The sequence below is a fragment of the Xiphophorus hellerii genome, chromosome 18 (genome assembly GCF_003331165.1).
Source record: "Xiphophorus hellerii strain 12219 chromosome 18, Xiphophorus_hellerii-4.1, whole genome shotgun sequence".
NCBI classification, from domain to species: domain Eukaryota; kingdom Metazoa; phylum Chordata; class Actinopteri; order Cyprinodontiformes; family Poeciliidae; genus Xiphophorus; species Xiphophorus hellerii.
This window is the reverse complement of record NC_045689.1, coordinates 23,966,041-23,983,787: the sequence shown is the minus strand read 5'-3', so window position 1 is coordinate 23,983,787 and position 17,747 is coordinate 23,966,041. Positions and strand designations below refer to the sequence as shown.

General features: G+C 49.3%; 1 protein-coding gene across 1 annotated transcript in view; it reads left to right on the top strand.

The window, feature by feature from the left end:
* arhgap35a (Rho GTPase activating protein 35a) overlaps positions 1 to 17,747 on the top strand; it is an 82,448-nt gene that overhangs the window by 42,588 nt on the left and 22,113 nt on the right. The window contains exon 2 of the mRNA XM_032590409.1: positions 9,596 to 13,434. Within this exon, the coding sequence (XP_032446300.1) occupies positions 9,709 to 13,434 (3,726 nt within the window). The 5' untranslated portion in view covers positions 9,596 to 9,708. The remainder of the gene's footprint in view (positions 1 to 9,595; positions 13,435 to 17,747) is intronic.

Genomic DNA, 17,747 nt, shown 5'->3' with positions numbered 1-17,747 from the left:
CAGCCTCCATGCGGGGTTATGGTGCTCCATTCCTGGGTACTTGAGCTCCATGATGTGCCCTGGTTCTCTGGAGGTCCAAGTACTTAAGCTCCATGAGGTGTCCTGGTTCTCTGGAGGTCCAAGGGGTCTGTCTCCCAACCTCCATGCGGGGTTATGGTGCTTCATTCCTGGGTACTTGAGCTCCATGAGTCCCCCTGGTTGTCTGGAGGTCCAAGGGGGTGGTTCATCCTACCTCCATGCGGGGTTATGGTGCTTCATTCCTGGGTAAATGAGCTCCATGAGTCCCCCTGGTTGTCTGGAGGTCCAAGTACTTAAGCTCCATGAGTCCCCCTGGTTCTCTGGAGGTCCAGGGGCTGTTTCATCCAGCCTCCATGCGGGGTTATGGTGCTCCATTCCTGGGTACTTGAGCTCCATGATGTGCCCTGGTTCTCTGGAGGTCCAAGTACTTAAGCTCCATGAGGTGTCCTGGTTCTCTGGAGGTCCAAGGGGTCTGTCTCCCAACCTCCATGCGGGGTTATGGTGCTTCATTCCTGGGTACTTGAGCTCCATGAGTCCCCCTGGTTGTCTGGAGGTCCAAGGGGGTGGTTCATCCTACCTCCATGCGGGGTTATGGTGCTTCATTCCTGGGTAAATGAGCTCCATGAGTCCCCCTGGTTGTCTGGAGGTCCAGGTACTTAAGCTCCATGAGGTGTCCTGGTTCTCTGGAGGTCCAAGGGGTCTGTCTCTCAACCTCCATGCGGGGTTATGGTGCTTCATTCCTGGGTACCTGAGCTCCATGAGTCCCCCTGGTTGTCTGGAGGTCCAAGGGGCTGTTTCATCCAGCCTCCATGCGGGGTTTGGGTGCTCCATTCCTGGGTACTTGTGCTCCATGAGTCCCCCTGGTTCTCTGGAGGTCCAGGGGCTGTTTCATCCAGCCTCCATGCGGGGTTATGGTGCTCCATTCCTGGGTACTTGAGCTCCATGAGTCCCCCTGGTTGTCTGGAGGTCCAGGTACTTAAGCTCCATGAGGTGTCCTGGTTCTCTGGAGGTCCAAGGGGTCTGTCTCTCAACCTCCATGCGGGGTTATGGTGCTCCATTCCTGGGTACTTGAGCTCCATGAGTCCCCCTGGTTGTCTGGAGGTCCAGGTACTTAAGCTCCATGAGGTGTCCTGGTTCTCTGGAGGTCCAAGGGGTCTGTCTCTCAACCTCCATGCGGGGTTATGGTGCTCCATTCCTGGGTACTTGTGCTCCATGAGTCCCCCTGGTTCTCTGGAGGTCCAGGGGCTGTTTCATCCAGCCTCCATGCGGGGTTATGGTGCTCCATTCCTGGGTACTTGTGCTCCATGAGTCCCCCTGGTTGTCTGGAGGTCCAGGTACTTAAGCTCCATGATGTGCCCTGGTTCTCTGGAGGTCCAGGGGCTGTTTCATCCAGCCTCCATGCGGGGTTATGGTGCTCCATTCCTGGGTACTTGAGCTCCATGATGTGCCCTGGTTCTCTGGAGGTCCAAGTACTTAAGCTCCATGAGTCCCCCTGGTTCTCTGGAGGTCCAGGGGCTGTTTCATCCAGCCTCCATGCGGGGTTATGGTGCTTCATTCCTGGGTACTTGAGCTCCATGAGTCCCCCTGGTTGTCTGGAGGTCCAGGTACTTAAGCTCCATGAGGTGTCCTGGTTCTCTGGAGGTCCAAGGGGTCTGTCTCTCAACCTCCATGCGGGGTTATGGTGCTTCATTCCTGGGTACCTGAGCTCCATGAGTCCCCCTGGTTGTCTGGAGGTCCAAGGGGGTGGTTCATCTGTCCTCCATGCGGGGTTTGGGTGCCCTAGCCCTGGGTAAATGAGCTCCATAAGTCCCCCTGGTTCTCTGGAGGTCCATGGGGGTGGTTCATCTGTCCTCCATGCGGGGTTATAGTGCTCCATTCCTGGGTACTTGTGCTCCATGATGTGCCCTGGTTCTCTGGAGGTCCAGGGGCTGTTTCATCCAGCCTCCATGCGGGGTTATGGTGCTCCATTCCTGGGTACTTGTGCTCCATGATGTGCCCTGGTTCTCTGGAGGTCCAGGGGCTGTTTCATCCAGCCTCCATGCGGGGTTATGGTGCTTCATTCCTGGGTACTTGAGCTCCATGAGTCCCCCTGGTTGTCTGGAGGTCCAGGTACTTAAGCTCCATGAGGTGTCCTGGTTCTCTGGAGGTCCAAGGGGTCTGTCTCTCAACCTCCATGCGGGGTTATGGTGCTTCATTCCTGGGTACCTGAGCTCCATGAGTCCCCCTGGTTGTCTGGAGGTCCAAGGGGGTGGTTCATCTGTCCTCCATGCGGGGTTTGGGTGCCCTAGCCCTGGGTAAATGAGCTCCATAAGTCCCCCTGGTTCTCTGGAGGTCCATGGGGGTGGTTCATCCAACCTCCATGCGGGGTTATAGTGCTCCATTCCTGGGTACTTGTGCTCCATGATGTGCCCTGGTTCTCTGGAGGTCCAGGGGCTGTTTCATCCAGCCTCCATGCGGGGTTATGGTGCTTCATTCCTGGGTACTTGAGCTCCATAAGTCCCCCTGGTTCTCTGGAGGTCCATGGGGGTGGTTCATCTGCCCTCCATGCGGGCTTTCAGTGCCCTAGCCCTGGGTAAATGAGCTCCATGAGTCCCCCTGGTTCTCTGGAGGTCCATGGGGGTGGTTCATCCAACCTCCATGCGGGGTTATGGTGCTTCATTCCTGGGTACTTGAGCTCCATAAGTCCCCCTGGTTCTCTGGAGGTCCATGGGGGTGGTTCATCTGCCCTCCATGCGGGCTTTCAGTGCCCTAGCCCTGGGTAAATGAGCTCCATGAGTCCCCCCTGGTTGTCTGGAGGTCCAAGGGGTCTGTCTCCTAACCTCCATGCGGGGTTATGGTGCTCCATTCCTGGGTACAGAAGCTCCATGAGTCCCCCCTGGTTGTCTGGAGGTCCAAGGGGTCTGTCTCCCAACCTCCATGCGGGGTTATGGTGCTCCATTCCTTGGCAAAGCCCCCCCAGAGCAGGGGGTCATCAGAGGAGGTTGTGCCTGGTTTCGTTTATTCTTCCAAGTGTGTGTGATGACCCGAGCCCACCTTTGGCCCAATAAATGCGCGGGACCCCCCCTTAAAGCCCCCGTGAATGTTGGTTCCCATTTGGCATCAATGCATTTGAAAGTGATACCCGGATGGCAAGTCCTGCAGCTCTGCGTCCCAAGCTGGTATCGAACCAGGCTCTGCCGGGTGGGAGGCACCAGCCTTAACCATTGTGCCACGGGGGAAGCCAGGGTCAGTGTGCCCAGATGGCAGAGCATTTATAGTGCCGAAAACCCAAGTGGCAAGCCATGTCCACAAAGGGACCCTTACCAGGGGCACGAGACTCTGGGCCGTGCGGGCTGGTGGGTGTAGTCCGCGTAGGGGTGCTTAAGTGTGGGGTACCCAGGTTCGGAGGGTCCTTAAGTCTTGGTCCCCCAAGTGGCAAGCCCCCATGGACATAAACACCCAGGTGGCAAGCCCCATGTACTCGAATACCCAGGTGGCAACCCTCCCATAGGCATAAACACCCAGGTGGCAAGCCCCCATGGACATAAACACCCAGGTGGCAAGCCCCATGTACTCGAATACCCAGGTGGCAACCCTCCCATAGGCATAAACACCCAGGTGGCAAGCCCCCATGGACATAAACACCCAGGTGGCAAGCCCCATGTACTCGAATACCCAGGTGGCAACCCTCCCATAGGCATAAACACCCAGGTGGCAAGCCATGTCCACAAAGGGAGCCTTACCAGGGGCACGAGACTCTGGGCCGTGCGGGCTGGTGGGTGTAGTCCGCGTAGGGGTGCTTAAGTGTGGGGTACCCAGGTTCGAAGGGTGCTTAAGTGTGGGTCCGTCCCCCAAGTGGCAAGACCCCCATAGTCCTAAACACCCATTTGGCTTAAGTCTGGGTCCCCAGGTTCGAATGGTGCTTAAGTGTTGGTCCCCCAAGTGGCAATAAACACCCAGGTGGCAAGCCCCATGGTGCCCTGTCCCTGGGTAAAGGAGCTCCATGAGTCCCCCCCCTGGTTCTCTGGAGGTCCAAGGGGTCTGTCACCCAACCTCCATGCGGGCTTTGGGTGCCCTATCCCTGGGTAAGTGAGCTCCATGATCTGCCCTGGTCCCCAAGTGGCAAGCCCCATGTTCACGAATACCCAGGTGGCAACCCCATGTTCTCGAATACCCAGGTGGCAACCCCCCCATAGGCATAAACACCCATTTGGCAAGCCCCATGGAGTGAAAATGTGACAAAGTGTCAGTTGTATGGATAAGAATACCCAGTTGGCAAGCCCCCATTGACGGACTACCCAAGTGGCAAGTTCGGGTCCGGTACCCAAGTGGCAGTTTTCCCCATTGAGAGAAACACCGAGATGGCAACGATGCCCTCTGGTGGCAGAAACACGTTACTACAGCGAATCTTGCCACGAGGGAGCAAAATCCATGATTTTTGTGAAAAGTTTGTCCTGTTTGGGGGTCTCTCACGGGGAGACCGGGGGTCTTAAAAATCGGTAGGGTGGGTCACGGGGGTAACGAGGGATAACCGGATTTTTAGAGATTGACCCCGTAACCCTACGACCCAGGGTTAGACCTCCAGAATTTTTAGAAAAAGGCCCTTTTTTCCCCCCAAATGTACACTTTTTCGGCCCTCGCCCTAAAAAGGGGCATGCAAGTAGAGATGAGTAAGAATGGAGGGGGGTGGGAGAAGCTTAAACATGGGGATGGGAAATCCATATGATGAGGATAATGTTTGTAAAATAATAAGGGGGAGCAGAATGGATGTACAATTGACTAAGGACTTACATCATGCAGTGGGGGAGGTGATTATTTTTTAACACAAACAAAGAGGGCTGGTCACTCTTGTTTCTCACTAGGAATAAAGAGAGATTTTCTTCCAAGCTGACATCATTAATACTCTGGATTCCTACCGGGACCTTTGTTTTTGTACAAAAATTTGTTTCTACAAAATAAGACACTTTTCTGGCATAAAGGGTGCTGAAAAGCTCTGTCTATGGAGCTAAATTAGTCTCAGAAAGATTCAAAAAGCATTCCATAAGATCTGTATCTTATCAAATGCTTATATTTGTGAACATGATTCACAAGTGTGTGTAAAGCAACGTATAAATGCGCATCTCAACATTCACATACATGTAAGCAGATTCTCAAAATTGTGCTTTTCAAATGGCAGAAGTCGTAATACACTACTCGTGTACGAATCCCAAACTGCAGACAGATCATCCTGCCTGTGCTTTCAACTTTTGAGACTTTCATCCTGCATGGGATGATGCGTTCAAGGCTGGTAAAAAGCTGGAATATCTGAGAATTAGAATTGCAATGCTGCGTTCAAGACAGAATTGACAGAATTCACGTTTATGTAGAATTTCGGTTACTAGAGAAAGCATTATTTTCAGAGGCATAACATTATAAATATGTATAAATACGACTTCTAGCAATGGATGATTATCCAAACCGATGGCCTCAGTCCTATAGTGTTTTTTTTAATACACAGACCTGTATTTAAGTTATTTAAAACACCACTAGCTTCCTTTTGAACCACTATACTTAACTTGGGTTTTCTTTACCTTTGATATCATGACTCTCTCATCCAGTCAGCTGTCAGAGCAACACAATAAAAGCTCAAAATCAAGACTGCCCCTGATTTCAACCTTCTGTGCAACACGCCTTTGCTAACTCTTAAAACTCTGTAATAAGAGGAATTCAGCTACCCCACGAGGGGTGCCTGTTCTTTCCTATGGGCAGTGAAAACAGTCTCGTTTCCCGCTGCCCTTTGTAGCACGTGTAATGATGAACTTCACGCCCTGCCACCCAAGCGTTAGCTCCAGGCTGCACTCAAACACCCCACAGATGCATTCTGTCTTCCTTGGCTACTCTTATCCTTGAGAAAGCCAATGACCTAGAAAGGGGCTTCGATGATAGGCTCAGACTTTTGATTTACCCGTTTGAAACAGACTGTTTTGTAAAATTGTGGTAGGGAAAAGACTAGACTAAAATCAGGTGCGGCGTTTGGCCTGCAATGCCGTTCACTATTTGACAAACGCTGGCTGAAGAGAACTCATCCAGCACTTCGCCACAGCCTGCCCATCTTCCCTCAGGGGAACTCCAGTACGCAGCTCGCCTGACCCAGACCACCGACCTCTCTCCCCTTCCTCCATATCCATTCTTCTCCGTACCCCCATCCTCTCGGTGTTTGCCCTGACTTCCCACCCTGTGTTGACTTTACCAATGCCTTCCTCTCTTTCCTGCAGTTCTTCCTCTTTCCCCTCCCCGTCTCTCTTTCTCCTTTTGTGTTTGCCGACATGTTTCATAGTCAGAGGCAGACTTGGAGTCCCAATCTATCCCTACCTCCTCTCCTATACACTCCAAGGCCCGAAGACACCGGTATGTGGCTGCACACCCGTGCCAGACACCAGACTTCAGGGCGAACTGTGAGACAGTTTGCGTGGATGTGACAGGACTGCTGCATTAGCTATGCACATTCTGTGTCATTTTTATGAGGAAGAGAATGTTTTTTCCAGACGAATTAGTCTATGAAATGTTGCACTCAGACTTCCAGTGGCTATTCTGTTGAATAAAGCCATCTAATACAGTCGTCGTGTCCTTTTATATTCTCTGATTCCATCCATTTAGCTCCGCTGTGGCATTTAATGAGGCATTTCATATCCTTTTATTATTTGTTGCTGATATTTTCTAAACCATTGAGTCCTAACATCACTTATGATTGAATTCTGTCCTGAAGGCTGCCTGTTGATAACTTTCCTTGGTGTAAACCGTGAAGGAAATGCATAGTTAGGCTAGAGAAGCAGTTGGTTAGAGTGCTTGACAATGTTTTAATTAGGAGAGTCTCACAGCAAGGTAAAAGCACAATCTATTGTATACATTAACCTAACACAACCTTGTCTGTGTGTAATGTGATTTATATTGTGTGTCGTTCAAGGGAAAATAAACAAATGTGTGAAGAAACGCTGCTATTATCTGCTATAATTTTCATAAATGTGTATTTCTAAAACTAACACATTGTTGAAACTCTTTGCACACCTTCCATCAGTCGGTGAGTCTGAGTAAAATGTAATGAAGTTACAATTTTACCCACAAAAGCACCAGTCAATAGAAGATACAAAAAAAATCCACAATATTGCCATTTAACAGTGAGAAATAATAGATATGGGACGACTGACTTCACAAAAAATTAGGCATTTTTCCAAACTTAATTAAAAGATGTGACTAAAACCTCAAGGCTACAGAGAGGCTGAAGGTATCACTGAGGGAACTGCAGGAATTACTTTCTGTATTCTCCATGTTGTTACATTAGTTAGTAGGTTTGCAAGAAACAAAATATCTCAAAAGAGAGATGGGGACACTGTGAAATATCCAGATTAAACACAAATTAAATTTACAACATTATTGTCACCGTTCTTTACCCACAATGAGCTATGTTGGTGGTAATGCTACAATCTGGGGCAGCTTTTTGTCAGATGGAACTAACTGTGATTTTTGTGAAGATGGTTGGAATAATTCCATATAGTTTCTGTTTTGGCCAAAAGAGAAAGAGAAAAGTTGGAGATTAAACAACTTTTAATTTCCAAGCAGTCAAAGATTACACCCAAATCAAACAAAAAAAATTATTTATTCTGAGAGTTAAAGCATTTAAATGATTCAGGACTAAATTTGATGGAAATCATTGATCTATAGAATGTTTGCTTTGTAGATTTGGCAAATATTGTCCAATAAGTGATGCTGATGAAATAAAGAACGATTATTAGCAGGCTAAATTCATGCCCTGTTAAGGTGGTAGACTATATTCAAAGGTCATGTTTTATCTTTAGTATAAGTTATGTCGAGGCCATCTGCTTTGTAATGTGAACAAGTCTGGGTCAGGACACAGGTGCACTTTTAAGCTGCTGATGCCAGCGCTGGATTCTGTGATGTTATTTCACGCTCTGGATGGAAACGAATAAAGACCAGGGATGGGGTGCTTTAAAAAAAACTTTCAGCTTTGAACCTTGATAAGCACCTGTTCAAATTAGATTCAGAAAAGGAATATACAGAATGTTCAGCTGGCGAATTACAGTAGGTCTCTCACTGTTTGATCTCGTCCTGTAGAGCATTACTTGCTTCGGCTACGGCAGTTACTTTCATTGTTTTCCCATCTGCATTAGAAGTGTTGGATTTTGAAGTTCATCTTTGAAAATTCGCAATGTTCTTACTGTTTGGCTAACAGTAAGAACGTTTAGTTTTTATCTGTGTTGCCTTTTATAAGTAATGTTAGTTTTTATATCGATTGGTGGGGTTTCATGTCTGCCTTACAGCTAAGGAAAAGTTTTAATTGTTCCCTTAATGGAGAGTCTGTCAATTAACTTAATCCCCGAACCTTAACGCTTAATTTCTTTTTAGATATGATCTATAATAAATTTTCTTCAGTTTTCCCTCACAGCAGGCCTCTGTGTACAGTCTGGCTAATATATGCCTTTTCTTGCTTGCCATACATCAGTTTACTCACTCAAATTGAGATAAATATGTTATTCAGCTCTGATCTATTGGATGAGAAACATGGGAAAATATGTTTTTGATGAAGACGTGAACCAATAGGCAATGCTGCCTTTTAAAATGCAGATGGCTCTCCCTAGTTGGCCAATTAGTAACTTTAGCACTGGAACACTTATCTGCTTTCATCTTCTTGTGTGTGTGCGTGTGTGTGTGTGTGTGTCTCTTTCATTTTGGGGTGCAGGCAGCTTAGTTTGCCTGTTTCCACAAGTGTGTAGGGGCCTTTGTGCACATTCATGTCTGTCTGCTGCAAGAGTACTAAACCGTACATACATTTACTGATTCACCTTATACTATGCTATACTCATTCATGGCCAACCATGCTGTTCGTTGTGTCCTAACACACATACTACACACAAACACAACTAGTTCCTCAACTTCCTAGTATCCATTCGGATTGTGGGAATTTGTCAGGAGAAATGTAGGCAAATGTTCGACTATAAAATCTCAACTGTCTGCAGGTCAGTGCAAACGGGACGGGGTCTGCACGGTTCACAGTATGACTCAGTATGTTTCACCACCGTTCACCCAAAACTGCTTAAGAATAAAAAAGAGGGCATTGGAATAAAAGGAGAAAATGAGTACTAAACCGTACATACAGTTAAAGAGGAAGTTGTGGATTAAAGAGAAAAGATATTTATAGTATTTTAGATATTTAAAGCAAACTCTAAATTGATCATTTTTGATATCGACCGATATAAAATGTTTATATTCTGACACTTTTTTCAGCCATATCAGCCAGGCTTTTGAGAAAGCCCTGCAGTCTGTGGAGTTTCAAAATTGAATGAGTAAAACTGGTGGGAAAGTGTCTTTCACTGAACTAAAGCTTGGCAAAATAATGTGCTGCATTCCACCAGCTTTGCCACTGACCTCAATCTTTTCAGGAAACATTTACAGAGAAAATAGGATCAGAGATTAAACATTAATATCAAAATTTAGGCACATAATGGGAATTTAAATGAGACACACACTGGATTGCTGTTCTTGATGTTGTTTTATATAGAGACTAAGTTTCTGTATTTCTTTTGTCTTTCTTCATATCTTACAGATCATGACCAGAGTTCATTGAGCTCCATTTTGTATGGAAACCCTGCTTCCCTGGCAGCCCCCTCCTCTCCCTGAAGCTTGCAGCCAGCATGGCAGGATGAGCTTCTGCCAGCGATGATGATGGCTAAAAAACAAGATGCCCGGGCTCCCATCTACAACCTGGTTGTGGTGGGGTTGTCTGGCACAGAAAAGGAAAAAGGCCAGTGTGGCGTGGGCAAGTCCTGCCTGTGCAACCGCTTTGTTCGGCCGAGTGCAGATGACTTCTACCTGGATCACACCTCCGTTTTGAGCACCAGTGACTTTGGAGGTCGTGTGGTGAATAATGACCATTTTCTATACTGGGGAGAAGCTGGTAGGACGATAGAAGAGGGGCAAGAGTGCCGCATGAATGTGGTGGAGCAGACAGAGTTTATTGATGATCAGACATTCCAGCCACACCGTAGCACGGCACTCCAGCCGTACATCAAGAGGGCAGCTTCCACCAAGCTGGCTTCAGCTGAAAAACTGATGTACTTTTGCACAGATCAGTTGGGCCTAGAGCAGGACTTTGAGCAAAAGCAAATGCCTGAAGGCAAGCTTATAGTGGATGGCTTCTTACTCAGTGTTGATGTAAGCAGGGGTATGAACCGTAGTTTTGAGGATCAGATGAAGTTTGTTGGCAATCTGTATAATCAACTAGCCAAAACGAAGAAACCAGTAGTATTGGCTCTCACCAAATGTGATGAAGGAGTTGAGCGCTACATTAAAGACTCTCATGCTTTTGCTCTTGCCAAGAAGAACCTACAGGTGGTTGAAACTTCAGCCCGCTCTAATGTCAATGTTGACCTGGCATTCCTTACTCTGGTTCAGCTCATAGATAAGAGCAGGGGAAAGCCCAAGATTATACCATACTTTGAGGCTCTGAAACAGCAGAGCCAACAGATTGCCTTAGCAAAAGACCGTTATGAGTGGCTGGTCACCCGAATTGCGAACAACCACAATGAAACATGGCCTGTTGTCAGTCGTCGCATGCAGACAGCTCCTGAGTACAAGGACTATGTTTTTCTTGAGGGAACGCCGAAGGCCAAGAAGCTTTTCCAACAGCATGTTCACAGACTAAAACAAGAGCACATAGAGAAACGCAGGAAGGCCTATTTAAATACTCTACCACAGGCCCTATCTGTGCTAATACCAGAGTTGGATGAGATAGACCACTTGAGTTGGTCTGGAGTTCAGAAGGTCTTGGAGACAAAGAGAGATTTCTCTCAGTGGTTTGTAGTTTTGGATGACACACCTTGGGAGACGACACCGCACATTGATAAAATGGATGATGATCGAGTCCCCCAGGACCTGCTGGAGACCCCAGCAGCTGAAACCATCTATGAAACCCACTTGGATCAGTTAAGGAAGGAGCGCAAACGGGCAGAGATGAGATGGGAATTCAAAGAAAAGCTAAGTGTTTCTCCTTTCATCACACCAGGGAAACCGTGGGAAGAGGCTCGAAGTTTTATCATGAATGAGGATTTCTACCAGTGGCTGGATGAAGCTGAATATTTAGACATCTACAACAAACATCAGAAGGAAATCATTGACCGGGCCAAAGAAGACTTTCAGGAACTGCTTCTTGAATACTCTGAGCTCTTTTATGAGTTAGAAGTGGATGCAAAACCAAGTAAAGAGAAAATGGGAGCCATTCAGGAGGTGTTGGGCGAGGAGCAGCGATTCAAAGCACTACAAAAGCTACAGGCAGAAAGGGATGCTCTAGTACTGAAACACATACACTTTGTCTACCATCCTACAAAAGATACTTGCCCCAACAGCCCCCACTGTGTTGACAGTAAGATTGAGCAGATACTGGCTTCCAGATTTCCTACCAGATACGCATCATCAGACAGTGCTAGACTGGAAGGTGGAAGGGCGGAACGGATAAATCTTGTCATCCTAGGGAAAGATGGACTAGCCAGAGAAATGGCTAATGAGATCAGGGCATTATGTTCTAGTGATGACAGGTATGTAGTAGATGGCAAGATATATGAGTTAACACTTCGTCCTATAGAAGGCAACGTACGTCTGCCTGTCAACTCATTCCACACACCTACCTTCACACCACATGGATGCCTTTGTTTGTACAATTCAAAGGAATCCCTCTCTTATGTTGTTGAGAGTTTAGAAAAGCTTAGAGAGTCAACCTTAGGCAGAAGAGAAAGGGAAAACAGCTTAGCTCAACTCCCACTTTCCCTACTTCTGGTCACTAAGCGTGGTGTTGGTTCCATTGGGGATATCGGAGGAGAAACGGCTCAGACTCTAATACAGCAAGGGCAGCAGGTAGCTGCAATGCTACAATGCGCCTACCTAGATCCAGCCTCCCCAGGTAAGGGTTATGGCCGCAATGTCAGTGAGAAACAGCTTAACCAGATGCTGAGAGGCCTCTTAGAAACTCGGAGAAACATTGGGACCAGCTCCCCTACATTACCTCCTTTATCCCCTGCTTACAGAGACTCTCAGTCTCAGCAAGGTAATGAGGCAGACCTCCGAATAGTTATGTGCCTGATGTGTGGGGACACATATGATTTAGATCAACTACTGTCACCTTTCCTTTTGCCCCAGCATTGTCGTCCTACATCAAGCCATAGCAGCGGCACATCCGTTCTCATGGATCTTATTATTGGGGGTCATAGACAGAACGTTGAACTGTCTTTGCTCTCTTTCCACTCCTCGTTTTCGCTCCGAAAAACAGGCCTGGTCCACGGCTACATTGCAGTTTACTCTGCCCGCCGTAAAGCCTCCATGGAGACAATGTGTGCTTTCCTTTGTGAGGTCCAAGACATTGTCCCGGTCCAGTTGCTAGCAGTAGGGGAGAGTCAGATGGAGTTGTCAGACTCTGATTCAGCTAAGGAGCAAATCTGTCAGGGAGAGGACCTGGCCCATGAAATCAGTGCCAGATTTAGCACAATAATATGCGGACATGGTGGGGTAGTAGGAGGACTTCACAAGATAGATCTTTTCCACACCTTCTTACAGGAGGTGATGGAGAAGCGCAATGTTGTTGAGGCCGCACACATGTATGATAATACAGCTGAGGCATGTACCAATGAGAGCTGTGGGTCCCCCAGTCCAGTTCACATTCATGTTGACTCAGAGGATGATATTGATCCATCACCACCTTACCCTACACTTAGGGAGGGTGGTAGTCTAAGTTCCCAACTGGGAAGTTTCAAGCTGCAAGACCTGGAATCAAGTGATACATTTTCTGTCATTTCTGATATTGGTACTTTTGAAAGCAAGCTAAATAACAAGGTGCCTCCACAAGTAAAGCCCAAGCCTGTGCGTAAAGTAAATCTCGGACCCTACGTTGATCAGCAAGGCACCTCCAACAGACCCGTCTTGCCCCAAACTGTCACCTGGGCTCCAGGGAGCGACGGAGGCTACGACCCCTCGGACTACGCAGAGCCTATGGATGCTGTGTGCAAACCTCGACCTACTGAAGAGGAGAATATTTACTCTGTTCCTATTGACAGCACGCAGGGCAAGATTGTCACCATCCGCAACGCCAACAAAGGTCATGCCAATGGAAGCGCTGCGGGAAACGGTTCTGACAGTGAAGCTGACAGCAGCTCGCTGGAGCGCAGGAGGAAGCTGTCCGTTTTTGGTGAAAAGCCCAAGCTTTACAGAGACAGGTCCCAACGGCTTGGAAAATTCAGCAGTTTTAGGACAAGCTTCTCTCTTGGCAGTGATGATGAGACGGGTGGTCCACCAAAGACAAGCCAGGACGACGGAGGACCTCAGAAGGACAACTCCATAGATGAGAGTGATGATCACAAAACAATAAAGATTCTCCGGGGTCTCCGCAGAAATACAAAGGTTGGTAACTGTGTAACCAAATGTTGTATGAGTAAATATGATTATATATCCAACCAATGGGGAGTGCATTCATTATTCCAGTAAATTTAAAAATGTTTTAAGAAAGAGATTTCTTATCTTCGAACAACCTGGTACAACATTAATTTTAAGCAAACCTATCAATCTTATGTCGTGATTAAATTTAGATTAGATAATATGGAAAGCATAAACATTTGCTTTCCTCACGTACACAGAAAAGCAGAAAATCACCCCATCGTAATTATTTTTTGGCTAAGACCCAGTACTGTTAGCATTGGTGGATAATTGTTTGTTACTGAAGTTAAGAAAAAGCAGGGTTCAGAATTACCTCTCTGCTGTTTAAAACTGAACCCAGAGCAAACATGTCATGCTGTACGGACTTCTCTGAAAGCATGCCTGCACGCCATATTCGTTTCTTGACCACTCAGCGGACCCCAATGATGAAGGAAAACTTTGGACTTGGTGTTCCCTCGCCCGGACGCGGGTCACCGGGGCCCCACTCTGGAGCCAGGCCTGGAGGGGGGGCACGATGGCGAGCGTCTGGTGGCCGGGCTTTTACCCATGGAGCCCGGCCGGGCTCAGCCCGAAGAGGAAACATGGGCCCCCCCTCCCATGGGCCCACCACCCGTGGGAGGGGCCAAAGGGGTCGGGTGCAGTGTGGGATGGGTGGCAGCAGAGGGAGGGGACCCTGGCGGTCCGATCCTCGGTTGCAGAAACTGGCTCTTGGGACGTGGAATGTCACCTCTCTGGTGGGGAAGGAGCCGGAGCTAGTGCGTGGGGTCGAGAGGTTCCGGCTAGAAATAGTCGGTCTCACCTCGACGCACGGCTCTGGTTCTGGAACCAGTCTCCTTGAGAGGGGCTGGACATACTTCCACTCTGGAGTTGCCCAAGGTGAGAGGCGTCGGGCAGGAGTGGGCATACTTGTTGCTCCCCATCTCGGCGCCTGTACGTTGGGGTTTACCCCGGTGAACGAGAGGGTAGCATCCCTCCGCCTACGGGTGGGGGGACGGGTTCTGACTGTCGTTTGTGCTTACGGGCCGAACGACAGTTCAGATTACCCACCCTTTTTGGAGTCCTTAGAGGGGGTACTGGAGAGTGCTCCTCCTGGGGACTCCCTTGTTCTGCTGGGGGACTTCAACGCTCACGTGGGCAATGACAGTGAGACCTGGAGGGGCGTGGTTGGGAGGAACGGCCCGCCCGACCTGAACTCGAGCGGTGTTCTGTTGCTGGACTTCTGTGCTCGCCATGGATTGTCCATAACGAACACCATGTTCAAGCACAAGGGTGTCCATATGTGCACTTGGCACCAGGACACCCTAGGCCGCAGTTCGATGATCGACTTTGTCATCGTTTCATCGGATCTGCGGCCGTATGTCTTGGACACTCGGGTGAAGAGAGGTGCGGAGCTGTCCACTGACCACTACCTGGTGGTGAGTTGGCTCCGGTGGTGGGGGCGAAAGCCGGTCAGACCTGGCAGGCCCAAACGTGTTGTGAGGGTCTGCTGGGAACGTCTGGCGGAATCCCCTGTGAGACGGAGCTTTAACTCCCATCTCCGGCAAAACTTCGAACACGTCCCGGGGGAGGTGGGGGACATGGAGTCTGAGTGGACCGTGTTCTGTGCCTCCATTGTCGAGGCGGCCGATCGGAGCTGTGGCCGCAAGGTTGTCGGTGCCTGTCGCGGCGGCAACCCTCGAACCCGCTGGTGGACACCTTCGGTGAGGGATGCCGTCAGGCTGAAGAAGGAGTCCTATCGGGCCTTTTTGGCCTGTGGGACTCCGGAAGCAGCTGATGGGTACCGGCGGGCGAAGCGGCATGCGGCTCGGGCGGTTGCTGAGGCAAAAACCCGGGCGTGGGAGGAGTTTGGAGAGGCCATGGAGAAAGACTTCCGTACGGCTTCGAGGCGATTCTGGTCCACCATCCGGCGTCTCAGGGGGGGGAAGCGGTGCAGCACCAACACTGTTTATAGTGGGGATGGTGTGCTGCTGACCTCTACTCGGGACGTTGTGGGCCGGTGGGCAGAGTACTTCGAAGACCTCCTCAATCCCACCAACATGCCTTCCACTGAGGAAGCGGAGCCTGGGGACTCTGGGTTGGGCTCTCCAATCTCTGGGGACGAGGTCGCCGAGGTGGTTAAAAAGCTCCTCGGTGGCAGGGCCCCGGGGGTGGATGAGATCCGCCCGGAGTTCCTTAAGGCTCTGGATGTTGTAGGGTTGTGTTGGTTGACGCGACTCTGCAATGTCGCATGGACATCGGGGGCAGTTCCCCTGGATTGGCAGACTGGGGTGGTGGTCCCCCTGTTCAAAAAGGGGGACCGGAGGGTGTGCTCCAATTATAGAGGGGTCACACTCTTAAGCCTCCCTGGCAAGGTCTATTCAGGGGTCCTGGAGAGGAGGGTCCGTCGGATAGTCGAACCTCGGATTCAGGAAGAGCAGTGTGGTTTTCGTCCTGGTCGTGGAACGCTGGACCAGCTCTACACCCTCGGCAGGGTCCTGGAGGGTGCATGGGAGTTCGCCCAACCAGTCTACATGTGTTTTGTGGACCTGGAGAAGGCGTTCGACCGTGTCCCTCGGGGAGCCCTGTGGGGGGTTCTCCGGGAGTATGGGGTACCGGGCCCTTTGATACGGGCTGTCAGGTCCCTGTATGACCGGTGTCAGAGTCTGGTCCGCATTGCCGGCAGTAAGTCGGGCTCGTTTCCGGTGAGAGTTGGACTCCGCCAGGGCTGCCCTTTGTCACCGATTCTGTTCATCACTTTCATGGACAGAATTTCTAGGCGCAGCCAAGGTGTTGAGGGGATCCGATTTGGTGGCCTTAGGATCTCATCTCTGCTTTTTGCAGACGATGTGGTCCTTTTGGCTTCATCAGATCGTGATCTGCAGCTCTCGCTGGAGCGGTTCGCAGCCGAGTGTGACGCGGCCGGGATGAGGATCAGTGCCTCCAAATCCGAGGCCATGGTCTTGAGCCGGAAAAGGGTAGAGTGCCTTCTCCGGGTCAGGGGGGGTGTCCTGCCCCAAGTGGAGGAGTTTAAGTATCTCGGGATCTTGTTCACGAATGGGGGAAGAAGGGAGCGGGAGATCGACAGGCGGATTGGCGCAGCGTCTGCTGTCAAGCGGGCGCTGTACCGGTCCGTCGTGGTGAAGAGAGAGCTGAGCCAAAAAGCGAAGCTCTCGATTTACCGGTCGATCTACGTTCCCACCCTCATCTATGGTCATGAGCTTTGGGTCATGACCGAAAGAACGAGATCGCGGATACAAGCGGCCGAAATGGGTTTTCTCCGTAGGGTGGCTGGGCTCTCCCTTAGAGATAGGGTGAGAAGCTCAGTCATCCGGGAGGGACTCAGAGTAGAGCCGCTGCTCCTTCACATCGAGAGGAGCCAGTTGAGGTGGCTCGGGCATCTGGTCAGGATGCCTCCTAGACGCCTCCCTGGTGAGGTGTTCCGGGCACGTCCCACCGGGAGGAGGCCCCGGGGAAGACCCAGGACACGCTGGAGGGACTATGTCTCTCGGCTGGCCTGGGAACGCCTCGGGATTCCCCCGGAGGAGCTAGAAGAAGTGGCTGGGGAGAGGGAAGTCTGGGCCTCCCTTCTGAAGCTGCTACCCCCGCGACCCGACCTCGGATAAGCGGAAGAAGATGGATGGATGGATGGATGGACCACTCAGCGGGAGTCCCCTAAACTAGCCAGATCACCAGTGGGAAAGAAATCTGACAGAATACTGCTGCATACCAGAATCCAAAATGTCTTAATGAATGGGAACAGAGCCCCATTTGTTTTGTTTTGTGCATATATGTCTAATGCATACGGTCAGCTCTTCTCCATGATAAAAAAGTAATGAAATCACATGAAAAGCGAGAATAAAACCTCAGCATGGAAGGTTTTTTTTTTAATTCCCAAAATTAAAACTTTTCTAGTGTAAAAAAATAAGTATTGGGCAATTAATGATTTCACTATTTTTTTTCTAATGTGCCTCTTGGCATGAATCTCATTCCAGATGTGTGTGAACCCAAATAGTTCACCCACAAATAAATCAGCTCAAATAAGTCCATAAATGAAGTTGTGTGAAATGATGTGTAATTACTTTGATCACATTCACTAAAATTTAAGTATCTTGTCAAAGTAAGAGCTTCTAAATTTCTTTTGCAGACAGAAAGCATGCATTGCTCAGGTGTGACTTTAAACAGCACACAGATTCATTGGTGTTCCTGGGGTTTCATCCATGCTCTTTGATCTTCATAGATTTTCATGTAAATTTAAGTCCAGTTTGCTATTCTAGTAGCTTTGTATTCTTTCCCTGATGCCA